A 12,318-nucleotide genomic window follows, 5' to 3' on the forward strand; every position below is an offset into this window, starting at 1 on the left:
CTCTCTCCTCTATGGTCATTTAGTCTCAAGACTTTAAATTTACGTCTCTCCCCTTTAACGTCTAACTGCCAATCAGGACATCTGTACTTAAATTGACGCAAACCAAACTCCTGATTCCAACCCATTTCATCTATGCCCCACTCCCCAACCCCCCAAAATCTGCTCCTCTTGTAGCTTCCTCATTTCAGTTTAAGTGGTAATTTTTTTCTTCAAATTGATCAGGCCAGAACACCTTCCTGTCATTTTTGATGTTTGTCTTGCTCTCATACCCCTCATCTTAGTCCATTAGCAAAGTCTGTCAGTATCACCTTCAGTATAAATATGTATATGCAGTGTATATAAACAGAATCCAGCCACTTCTCACCACCTAAATGGCTACCATTCAATCTCATCCACTATTATTTTCTTGCCTGCATTTTTGCAAAAGAACATCTTATCTACTGTCTCTGTTTCCACCCTTGCCTTGCTCTGGTCTGTTCTCCATGCAGTAGCCAAAGAGAGTGATAAAACATAAATTAGATCATGTGACTTCTCTGTACAAACTCTCAAATGACCCATATTCAAACAATTGAATAGAATTTCAAACAGAATTCAATAGAATTTCAAATAGAAATTCAGTGGAATTTCCTGTCCATCTTAGCACTTATTAACATTTACTATATTGTGTATTGACTTACTCACTTACTTGTTAACTTCTCCCCTTCATTAGAGTATGCACTTGGTAAAGGCAGTAACTTTGTATATTCTGTTTACTACTATATCACACACTCCTAGAAAGGTACATGGCATATACATAGGCACTTTATAAACATTTGTCAAATAAATTAATTTTAAAATGTATCATTTGATTGAAAACCACATACTTTGATGTTCAGTAGCTATAGTTCAAATCTGTGGAGTTTCCTTTTGCCGTATTTTATATGTCTTTCACCTTATAATTTCACTTATAATTTAGTCCTCACAACTCTGAATCAGTGTTACAAGTGAAGAAAGTGAGGCTCAGGGAGGTGGAATGAATGAACCAAAGTCACATAACTAGTAATTGACAGACTGGTTCTTCTTCCATCACACTACAAAGGCCTCAAGTGCTTATATTAAGTGCTTCCTTTTAAATGCTGTCATCCCCTGCTAGACAGGGTTTTCTCATTTACTATCAAGTTTGCCACAGTTAAAATAACATGGCAAAAAATTACATATCTTATTTGACATAGGTTTTGATCGCAGTTTAGTTTAAACCTCAGTTACTGAGACATTTTCCATGAAATTCTTTGCATCTCCCGTCAGTGTTAGTATACAGTTTGTTCTTATAAAACTCTAGCGTCTGAGAAACTAAGCATTAAATTCATAGTAAATTCAGCATTTTACCTATATTAAAATAACTTTCAATAGAAGTAATTACCCCAGACTTTATCAGAAATCTTTTTTACATGTTTTTACTAGTTATTTGATTCATATTTTTACAGTATTTTTTAAGAATATCATTGTCAACAATGTATTAAAATGCATCAAAACCATACCAGCGTTTTCTTTAAGATTATAAACTTTTAATTGTATAGAATTATAGCCATGTTATTTATTTCAGAGGTTCTTCATAGAATTATGGTATCAGTTCAGTACTTTGAATTTTGTTTTATAAAACACATGCTACTTAATTTTTAAATATATTTTCACCACTGGAAGAACATCAGTATTTACCTCTACCTAAAATTCAAAGATAGTTATTAATGATTGAGTTTTTTCCCTCCCTTCCCAGTAAGTTTCCTCCAAGCCTGTATGCTGCTGGGATTTCTAAAGCACAACAGGAGGAAATAGCAGGTGCTTTCCTGGTCACACTGGATCCACTTGTCAGTCATCTTCTCAAATTCCAACCTTTCGTGGAAGTGGTTTTGGACAGTAAATTAGGTAAATTTCAAAACAGATTTAGTGTTAAATCATCTCTTATTAATTACCACATGTTAGAGACAGGGTAATTTTCTCTTATACAGTTATCCTGTTTCTTTCTTTCTCTATTTATTTAATTTTTGGCTGCGTTGGGTCTTCATTGCTGTGCACAGGCTTTCTGTAGTCGCGTTGAGCGGGGTCTACTCTTCATTGCGGTGTGCAGGTTTCTCACGGGCTCTAGGATGCACAGGCTTCAGTAGTTGTGGCACACGGGCTCAGTAGTTGTGGCTCGCGAGCTCTAGAGCACAGGCTCAGTAGTTGTGGTACAAAGGCTTAGTAGTTGTGGTGCATGGGCTTAGTTGCTCCACAGCATGTGGGATCTTCCCAGACCAGGGCTCGAACCTGTGTCCCCTGCATTGGCAGGAGGATTCTTAACCACTGCACCACCAGGGAAGTCCCAGTCATCCTGTTTTTAAGTTTTAAAAATTTTATTTAAAATTTCTTCTACCTTTTTTTCTTGGAACATATTTCTGCTTTTTAAAAATTACGCCTCTAATTTTTTATATATATTACAGTCAGATTTCTGCTGAAAGTATGTAGAGTATGTGTTTACCAATTTGTTGTAACTTTTGTTTACCAATTTTACCACCTTAAGAGCTGCCATGTGAACTACAGTTTCCACAGTGTCTACTGCTGGTTGTCATCATGGATGAGCTGCCCTCTCAGCCTGAAGATGTGCAGACCCTGTGGTGCACAGAGAGCCAGGTCTCAGAAGCTACAACCAGGTAGTAAACGTGTTGTTGATATCCAATCACATTACGATGGTTTAGAATGCCCTGTTTGTTTGCAATGACCTTGAAATTAAGTTCTTTGTTATGTCACATATTCTAATTAATAGTTACTGTGTAGACCTCATGCATGTTGCTACTTAATAAAAATATAAAATACATAAATCTATGATAGGCATGGAAAATAATTTAATTTTGTTCACTCTTTTAGAAGGTATTGCTAATAGTGTTATAAACATTGAGTGTAGCAGACTAGATGTAGTCAGTAACATTTAAAAATGAGCTCTGTTAAATAGAGTGCTTAGACACTATAAGTTATTTCCTGGGAAATGTCACTGCACTCCTCTTCCTTGCCAACACCAGGCGCTCGTTTCTTACCTTCTGGGTTATTTTTGTGCTCTAGTTTTTTATCCTGTCCTTTTGTGGCATCATGTGTACCACTACCAGTCAGTCTCCTTACACCCCAGCTCTGAGCTTCCTCTTCTCCTACTCATAGCTAAAGCGTAATATCCCAGCTCCCTAGCTTTGCATTGAAAACCCACCCATTCTGTTGTCATCATCTACTTTTGCTCCTTATGATTTCACTCATTTTCTACACATACACCTTGCTCCTGTCAGACTGGTGATTCCTGTCTACCTTATACTCAGGTTTTGTCTTCTTTACCTATTGTAGTTTGCCTATTTTTAATTTGTTATTTAAATCCTCTATGAAGAATTCTTAAATTATTTAAATCTTAAAATAACCCCTCCCTATCTGAATGATAATACCTAGTTTCTATTTTATATATGATACCTAGCTTAGCTATTTAAGTTTCAAGTTCCTTGATGAATTTTGTCTTAGACTTTGTATAGTTCTGTATTATGATAAACACTTGGTAAATGATAAAAGATATATATGAAAATTCTTCTCCTTTAAGGGATTTCTCTATATTTTATTTTTACGGATACATATTTACACATATTGGACACTGTTGTTGATATATACATCTTGAGACATTTGGCTTTGCTAAGATAAACCTCCGTATGTCATATTATTACACCTGCTAATTGTTAAATGTTAATAATCTTGGGTTCAATGTTCTCAATTTCCCTGCAGGGTGTCTCTACTCAAAGCCATTTTCTCCAGTTTTGAGCAGTGTTCTGGTGAACTGTCTCTACCTGTTCATTTACAGGAAGTAAAGAATAAAGGGCAAACTGAGGTTGCTGTCACCTTATATCAGCATGTTTGTGTTCATCTGTGTACGTTTATTGCTTCCCTTCATCCCTCACTGTTCCCTGAACTGGTAAGTTTGTTACTTGCTGGGCCAAGCTGAGGTTACACTTTTGCTTTCTTTTCATTGAAATTGTAATTCAGATATAGAAGGAAGTGTGGGGTAGTAAATGTGTATTTATTCTTGAATGTCATTCCCTCAGCTTGCACATTTTACCCTTTAATTCAGCTGGCTCCTAGGAAATGGTAATCCTAGAGTCCTATAGTATTCAGATGTAATATTTAGCTAAAATATTTGAGGAAACATTTTGGGTGGGAAGGTATGGAAAGACAGTGTGAGAAGAGGAAAAATGGGTAGGATTCCACCTAATTCAGTTTCATAAAAAGAAAAGGAGAAGTAAATGGTATGTAGTACTAAGTCTCCTATAGATAGATCCTAGGCTTAATGTGGATTTTTTTTTTTAGTGTAATTGGATTAGAAAAGATGTTGATAAAGTTTTAGGAAAAACATTCTTAGAATTTACTTAAGGATCAGTATCATTTAAGGTATTATACAATGGATAATATTCAGCACATATTAAATATCGTATTTGAATGGCTTAAGGCAGAAACAAAAGTATAGGCGTGTGTATTGTATATATTGTTTTAAAAATTTCAGACTACATAGAGAATTTCTGTGGAGCCTTGTGATTGAGTTACCACATTGAAAACCACTTTTGAATCTCTGTAGCCCAGCACAATGCTTAAAATGTAGTAAGTGCTCAATAAATGCTGAGGGAATGGCAACATAGTTTCTTTCAGATACTAGAAAGTAGAGCTTTCCTACTGAGGATCTGTTGTTTTTTGGATTGTGATAGTATTTTGTTGTTTTATTTTGAGAAATGTAATATTAATGATAATTTATCATAGCTTTTTGTTTTTCATTAGGACACTGCTCTGTTGAATGCTGTGCTTAGTGCTAATATGATCACCTCTTTGCTAGCTATGGACGCATGGTGCTTCCTTGCTCGGTACAACGTACTTACTTTTTTTAGGGTTTGGATTGATTTATAGTAGTGATTGACAGTAAATGACTTTATACTTGTAAGTTTATAGAAAAATTCTGTCTTGATAATCCTTTAACAGCCCTCCAAAATGGTTTGATTTCATATCATAGCACTAAATTAGAGACTGAATTCCCTCTTTCCTTTCTTTGTTTCAAGTCAATAGAACCTATTGCTTAGGTAGTTTTGTATATTATGATATTCCTTGGCCATGGAATAACTGCAGTTTAGAATATTTAGTGCTTTATGGAAGTCATCTCCTTGCTTTTCTGAATAATTGTATAAATAATTGTATGAAGATTGCTTTCTCTTTAAATCACAGATATGGGACTGCTGAACTCTGTGCTCACCATGTCACCATAGTGGCTCATCTGGTGAGTAGAATTATAAGGCCTAAGATACCCACTTTCCTTGCACTTCCTTTGGGGATATATCTTAAAGTGAATATCAAAAGGAGAAATAGCATGGTAGCTAAATTGTTTTGACAGTTTCTTTGCTCTTCATAAATGCTGATGCTTTGAGAAAGATATACTAGAAAGAGTGTAACACTGGGGAAATTGTCTTATATTTTCAAAATTTTATGGAGTTTCATTGATCTGGGAAAGAAAGACTAGGTTGATTGAGGATAAATTTAAAATTGAGTGTAAAGTAGAAAATAGGAGGTTAGCTTTAATGTTGATCAAGAGTTCTTCTTACTGTCTCCTCCCCCCTTTCTGTCTCTCTCTCTCTCCACCCCCCAACCCCCCTCTCTGAAATAGCTGACAATTTGACTCTTGATTTTGTTGTATCTCTTTCTGAGAGGGACTGAATGTGATAGTGATCGATGCCTTTTGGGAAAAGAAGTAATGCTTTGTGCAGAAGTAAAAACAGATGTAGAGAACAAACGTATGGATACTGGTGGGGGGAGGGGGAAGGGGTGGTGGTGGGATGAATTGGGAGATAGGGATTGACATATATACACTTGATACTATGTTTTAAAATAAATAACTAATGAGAACCTACTGTATATAGCACAGGGAACCCTACTCAGTGCTTTGCGGTGACCTAAATGGGAAGGAAATCCAAAAAAGACAGGATATATGTATACGTATAGCTGAATCACTTTGCTGTACAGTAGAAACTATCACAACAATGTAAAGCAACTATACTCCAATAAAAATTAAAAAAGAAGTGATGCTTTGTGAATAGATACAAAGAGAAAATTATTTAATGACAGCTTATGTTAATCTTTTCACTGTTGGTCTTTTTTTGCTTTTAAATTCCAAGATGTTTATGTTCCGTATAAGATGGTAATGACCTGTTTGTTTTGGTTTTTTGTCCCTGGCCTTTGATAAAGATCTTATGTGGGTCCATATGTCTTTCATCTTTTAGTAGAGTCATTGTGTCATATATTTCTTGGTTTACCTTATAAGGATATTGTAGACTAAATCCAGTGAGGTGTATGATAACCAGGCAGCCTGACATCTATATCTCCATGGCTAATGGTCTGGAGCACTTACCTACTTTACTAAATCCTCAACACATCTTGCACAAAACAAAGAGTGATTTTTATGTTTTGTGTATTATATCTACTTTAAATAAAAGCTCTCCTAGTACATTATCATAGGAATTTATAAAATCTTTTAATGAAGCTTCCATCTTATAGAGATTTTACCTCTGCACTTCTGTGCTTAGATCTGAAAAAATTTCATGAGTTATCTTTGAGCAGGGGAATTAACATACCAAGTTATAATCAAAATGGTAATTAGAAATAGAAATTCCAAAGTATTGTTTTTAAGTAATATCAAAATTGTTTTCTCATTATAAAAGTAATCTAGGTTCATGGAAGAGAAAAAATTAAATAAAGAAAAGCTCCAAATTAAAAATTAGAATTACCCAGGTTATTTCCCAGAAAGAGCTGCTGTTAATATTTTGGCATATAAAAGCTTGTAAAAGCTATGTTTTTAAGTCAGTCAATCTCTCCTCTTTCTCCTGCCTTTCCCAGATAAAATCTTGCCCCGGAGAATGTCATCAGCTCACCAGCCTATCGGTACTATTGAGGCGCCTCTTCTTCTTCATGACCCCACCCCAGCAGGCAAGGATACCATCTGCGTCACTGTCTTTGAGCACCTGAGGAGAGTTGGATCCAGATACTTTGGAAGGCTTTTTGACCCCCATTTGTTCTACATTTAAATGCTGACATGATCTGAACATAAATTTTTAATGTCTTCATTGCTTTGGTTATTGCTTTTAGGTGTGGTTAGATTTTGATGTTAAAGAAAAGCCAGAGCTATACAGTAGTTAAAGTGATAAAAACAGATTTTATTCGGAGCTGTTGCAGTAGCAGCAAAGAGGCTTCAGTGTAGAACTGGGCTTAGTTCTGAATACAGCATAAACTAGTGCGGATCTATAATCAAGGAGCAGGGTGGGGGTCAGTGTATAAAAATTACTAAGAAGAAGCATCAGGAGTCAGGAGGTGATTCTGGCTTGACTGGATTCTTGCTGAACACAGACCAGGATGATCAGATACCAAGGGTGAGGGATTTTTTTTCTAAATTGATTTAGCAGGATTCTTGCTAAAACTGGATGATGCAGGCCCAACAAAGATGAATACAAGCTGGAGGTCAAAGGCTACTTGAGAGGAGAGCTAAGAAAAGCCTGACTTAAGTTTGGTTAAGGAGAGAGTCCTTGTTAATGTCTTTGCTGCAAGTTACAGATAATCATTCTATTGGTAATTCTGTCTTCTTTCTCCTTGTTTCTCATAAATTTAAGATACTTGAAATGAAGTGGTTCTATATCCTCTGCCCCTTTTAACTTATTTTGAAGAACTAGAATATTAATTATGCTCTTAATGATAATGATACCTTTTTTTTTTTTTTTTAAGTAAATAAGTTGAACTTTTTGGGGAAAACTTAAAGTATGAGCCTTAGTTGTTTGCTACTGTGAGGAAACACTCTGCTGTGACAGAGGAGATTCTACAGTTACAGGAACCTGTGTAGCCTTGCATAGTCCCTTGGACTAGTCAGTTTGGAGCTCTTATGGGAGCTTTTTAAAAAATACAGGTTCCGGGACCTAAACCTGTGAATGGAGTGGGTATAGAGTGGTGGCTGTGAGGTGAGGCTCATTAACTTGTTGTTATTGTTATTATTAAATTCCTACATGATTCTGACATGGATACAAGCTGGGGAAACACTGGGTTAGTGAAGGGGGTTACAGGCCTTGGTGCCTTGACAAGTCATCCTATCTGAAACTGTTTCCCTGTCTATAAAGTGACAGATATGTGTAACCATTTTGAAAAATTTTGTAAGGACTTAGAGATGATATATACAAAACACTTGGCATAGTACCAGGCTTAGAGGATGCTCAATAAATGCTGGGAGTTATTTCTGACTAGAGTGTTTACCCCAAGCCCATGCCTGCTTTCCTGCCTGAGAGAGGTTGGCCAGGCACCAGAGGAACCACACTGACCTCCTAGCCCTCTTCCGTACCGGTGTCTCCAAGGCAAAAGGCATACCAGGCCCACCTCACAGCCCTCTAGAAAACATGTTAGGGTTGCTGTTCTTCCCTCCAAAACTCCTCAAGAGTTGTCTGCTCCAGATCTCTTAGAATTTTAATACCTTTCTCTCCTCTATCAAATGTCTTACTCCTGGTTTCCAGTACACTGTTCTTCTTAGAAGCCCTGTTAACTGGGAGGCCCTTCCTGAAGAAGTGGGGTCTGGAAGAGATCCTCAATTTTCTCACTTACAAAATGGGAATAAGATCCTTTTGCCAGGATTGTGAAATTTTAATTTTTAGGATAATACAACTCAGAATGAATTAGCCCTGAGTTCTAGAAGCTTTGTTGTAGATAAACTCTATGTTTAGAGATCTCTTACGTACTTCTCAGTTTTCTAAATTTTTCCAAATAATTGCAGCTATCAGATATGTAAGTTATAGATAAATGAGGGGTTACTTTTAATTTTTTCCTTCAGTTATCAAATACTGATTTTTCCTGCTGTGGTCAAGTTACTGTACTAAAAATTAAGGGACAAACCTGAATTTGAATCCCTGTTCTGAGAGTCCTTGGGAGAGTTAGTTAATCCTAAAATTGAAATACTATTACTCAGATGGCAGTTGCGAGGCTGGAGGAGATAGATAATGTATATATATTATACATCAAGTGAGCATTTAACAAGTGTTAGTTCTTCTGTCGTGCTCAGCTCTTTTTCCTTTTCTCTTAAGACCAGACTTGATCCCTCTTCTTAAAGTAGGCAGGGAGGAAACCTGTATTTTTTGAAACTGAAATATGGACCAGGCTTTGTACTAGGCACTTCAATTCTTTTAGTCCTTACATCAGCCTTGTGGGATAGATGATGATATCATGTCTGTTTTACAGATGAAGAATCAATAACTCGGAAATCACAGAACTACCCCAAACTCAAACATAATAAATGACTGAGCTGGGATTCAAGATCTGTCTTGCTTGCAAATCTGTGCTCTTTCCACAGCTCCAGTATTCTTTTCAGTCTTCATGCAGCTACTTCAGGGGCCTCCTCTTTTGTGGGCTGTTGACTCTGCCTCCTTACTCCCTTTTACCCTAGGAAATCTGCTTTTATTTAGACATACAAAGCTTGCTCACAAATTTTTAATAATGTTTTGTTGCTTAAAATAAAAAACTTGGACTCCACTGCACTATATCATGACATCTCAAGGAACATATAACCTAGTAGAAATTATAAATTTATAAAAACATTCATAATAAAAGGTAGTATGTGATGAGTGTCAAGACTGAGGTGCAAATCAGGTTTTGTTGGGTGTTTATTGGGGATGTGTGGTGTGGGAACAGGTAGGAATGGCGAAGCTGTTGGAGATGGTGGCGTTTGAGATTCATGCTAAAGGAAGGGTGAACTGGGAGGGAGTCGGCAGGAACAGAGAGCAAAGGTGAGAGCACATGCTAGGGGAAAAGGAGAGGCAGGCAGTGAAGCTGGAAATAATTATTCAATTCTTTTGCATATAAGATGGTGTCTTTTTAGATAGTGAAATAAAAACCCAGATTTTGGATCTATGATGCAGCATTACCATAAATGAAAATAGTTAATCTCAGTATAATGGTGTTTTACTTTAAAAAGTATGGTGTCTGTGATAGATAATAATTTTTGGGGGGGGGAATGCAAGTATATAAGGTGATTAAGATGTATCCACTGTTTCAATATGAGGAGTAATTATTGCATATCCTATTGTTTCTTTCAGTGTGTAAAATTAATATTCCTATTTTAGAGAAACAAGGAAAAGTACCAAGAGGTTACCTGAGGGGAAAAGATATAATATGTCTGATTTAAGCACACTAGTTGTTCTACCATATTTATGTAAAGGAAAGATTACTTTAGATATTTGCATTTTAAGCCCACTGGTGTATTTTTTCTCTTAGTGTTAAGGAGGGAAGTCATAATGCTCTGTGCATCATCCCCTTATGCTTCACTCCTTGTAAACTGTCAGCACTCGCAGTTTTAAATCTTGGAAATGGTGTTGAGGCCAAGGTTTTCAAACTCAGAATAGTAAATCAATCAATCAGTCTTTGTATGTAACAAATCTTGGCAACACCTACCCTTTAATGTTGTCCAGGATGTTATTATTTATAGTTCTATTTTGGGAAGGGAACTCAGTCACTCATTGGACTTCATTATTATAAAAAAAGGTCTTGTTTGAATAGATGTTTATTAGTTGGCACAATTCTCTTGGCTTTCCTGGTGCAGTTTGGTTTCATGAATAAAGCTGCTTATTATAATAGACACATAGCTCATGAAGGGATCCATTTTTCTGGCTTTATCAACTATCCCAGAAGATAGCCACATGATTTTTTTGACAGCTAAATATTTTCTCTAAACAAAATAAAATTCAAATATAAATATATATAACGTAGAAGAGTTTCTCAGTCAAATTTAATACAGTGGTTTTTATTTTCATTTTTGATGTAGGAAAAATTTCATTCAATGAGATTTTGGATTGTAAATTGAATTATTCTTCTAAAAAAATTACATTAATATTCCTAGAGTATACCTAAATTAGTAAGTGCACCAGTTTTTGCTGTTTTTCCACCAGAAACTAACTAATTTAATATTTTAACTCTTTTTTTTTTTTAGAACTTTTGTTTTCCTTTTTTTTTGCGGTACACGGGCCACCTCTCACTGTTGTGGCCTCTCCCGTTGCGGAGCACAGGCTCCGGATGTGCAGGCTCAGCGGCCATGGCTCACGGGCCCAGCCGCTCCGCAGCATGTGGGATCTTCTCGGACTCTGGGGTACGAACCCGTGTCCCTTGCATCGGCAGGCGGACTCTCAACCACTGTGCCACCAGGGAAGCCCTGTTTTCCACTTTTATCTAGTCTGTTGACAACACGTTTTAAAACAGTACTGTTTTCCTATTAACCTGGCAAGCACTTTGAATTATTACAGTGGTAGAATGGATTTGCCAACCATACTATCCTGAACACTTGTGAATGAGTTTCATATGTTGTCTAAAGTAGAACAGAGCTGGCAGCTAGCCCATTGGAAAACTGAACCTATAACCTTTGCTTCTGTAAGTTCTCTATGATAATCAGCTGAGTAGTAAGCCACAAAAGTTGGGTAAATCAATTTCATTGGCATATTTTGGAATGTTACTTTTGACTGAGCTGTGCAAGGTGATGAGTACACAAATTCTTAGGAAAAAATAGAATTATTGGGTAGAGCATGTAAAATAGCTGATGTGACTAATAATGAAATACATTATTTAACATTTCTTAATGCATTTATATCGTGCTCCACTTAACCTGTTTCATTTTGGAAACAAATGCAGCAGCTAAAATGTGTGTTCATTTAAGCTACCTTGGTCTGGTACCTTGTGATACTGCTATTCAGTTAAGAACTTCTTAAAAATATTAAATATGGAAGCTAATACTTAGCTTTGATATATCCACTCACTAGACTGTTTTTTTTTTGTTTCTTTAACAATTTGTTTCAGGTGGAGTTTATCCAGAAATTTTCCCCAAAAGAAGCAGAAAATCTGCTTCTGTGGCAATATATTTCCTTTCAGGCATTACCTGCTGAGCTTAGGACACAAACTGCACTTGAGGTCAGCAGATCAGGCACTGCACAGTGCAGGAAGTGGCTAAGCAGCAGTCGCACGTTGGGAGAACTTGAGTCTCTGGTAAGATAATTTTGATGGCCTTGATTCATTCAGTAGCTGTTTATTAAGCTCAGTTACTGGGGATGTATTGTTAAAAAGACAGACAGTTTGTGCCCTCAGGTTAGAATCTAGCAAGAGGTTCAGATTTCTACATTGTAAAAGTCTTTGAGAAATACTATTATCTTGATTGATGTAAATGTTAGGGGGGGAGAGTGTAGTTCAAGACACATTGGAACAGCATGAAACACATTATGAAATACTTTATTTGTAATATTT

The 12,318-nt window shown here is 36.4% G+C and overlaps 1 protein-coding gene across 6 annotated transcripts in view; it reads left to right on the plus strand.

Moving 5' to 3' along the window:
- FIRRM (FIGNL1 interacting regulator of recombination and mitosis) overlaps nucleotides 1–12,318 on the plus strand; it is a 46,129-nt gene that overhangs the window by 24,079 nt on the left and 9,732 nt on the right. For 2 of the 6 annotated variants that reach the window (XM_059042165.2, XM_059042174.2), the window contains exons 11-17: nucleotides 1,754–1,902; nucleotides 2,537–2,666; nucleotides 3,766–3,952; nucleotides 4,807–4,889; nucleotides 5,245–5,296; nucleotides 6,907–6,996; nucleotides 11,878–12,063. In XM_059042165.2, coding sequence (XP_058898148.1) covers nucleotides 1,754–1,902; nucleotides 2,537–2,666; nucleotides 3,766–3,952; nucleotides 4,807–4,889; nucleotides 5,245–5,296; nucleotides 6,907–6,996; nucleotides 11,878–12,063 — 877 coding nt within the window. Of the gene's footprint in view, nucleotides 1–1,753; nucleotides 1,903–2,536; nucleotides 2,667–3,765; nucleotides 3,953–4,806; nucleotides 4,890–5,244; nucleotides 5,297–6,906; nucleotides 7,134–11,877; nucleotides 12,064–12,318 lie in introns of those variants that run through there. The other 4 variants (XM_059042180.2, XM_067030590.1, XR_010839972.1 and 1 more) reach the window with 4 other exon arrangements.

This window comes from Kogia breviceps, chromosome 1 (assembly GCF_026419965.1).
Source record: "Kogia breviceps isolate mKogBre1 chromosome 1, mKogBre1 haplotype 1, whole genome shotgun sequence".
Classification (NCBI taxonomy): Eukaryota; Metazoa; Chordata; class Mammalia; order Artiodactyla; family Physeteridae; genus Kogia; species Kogia breviceps.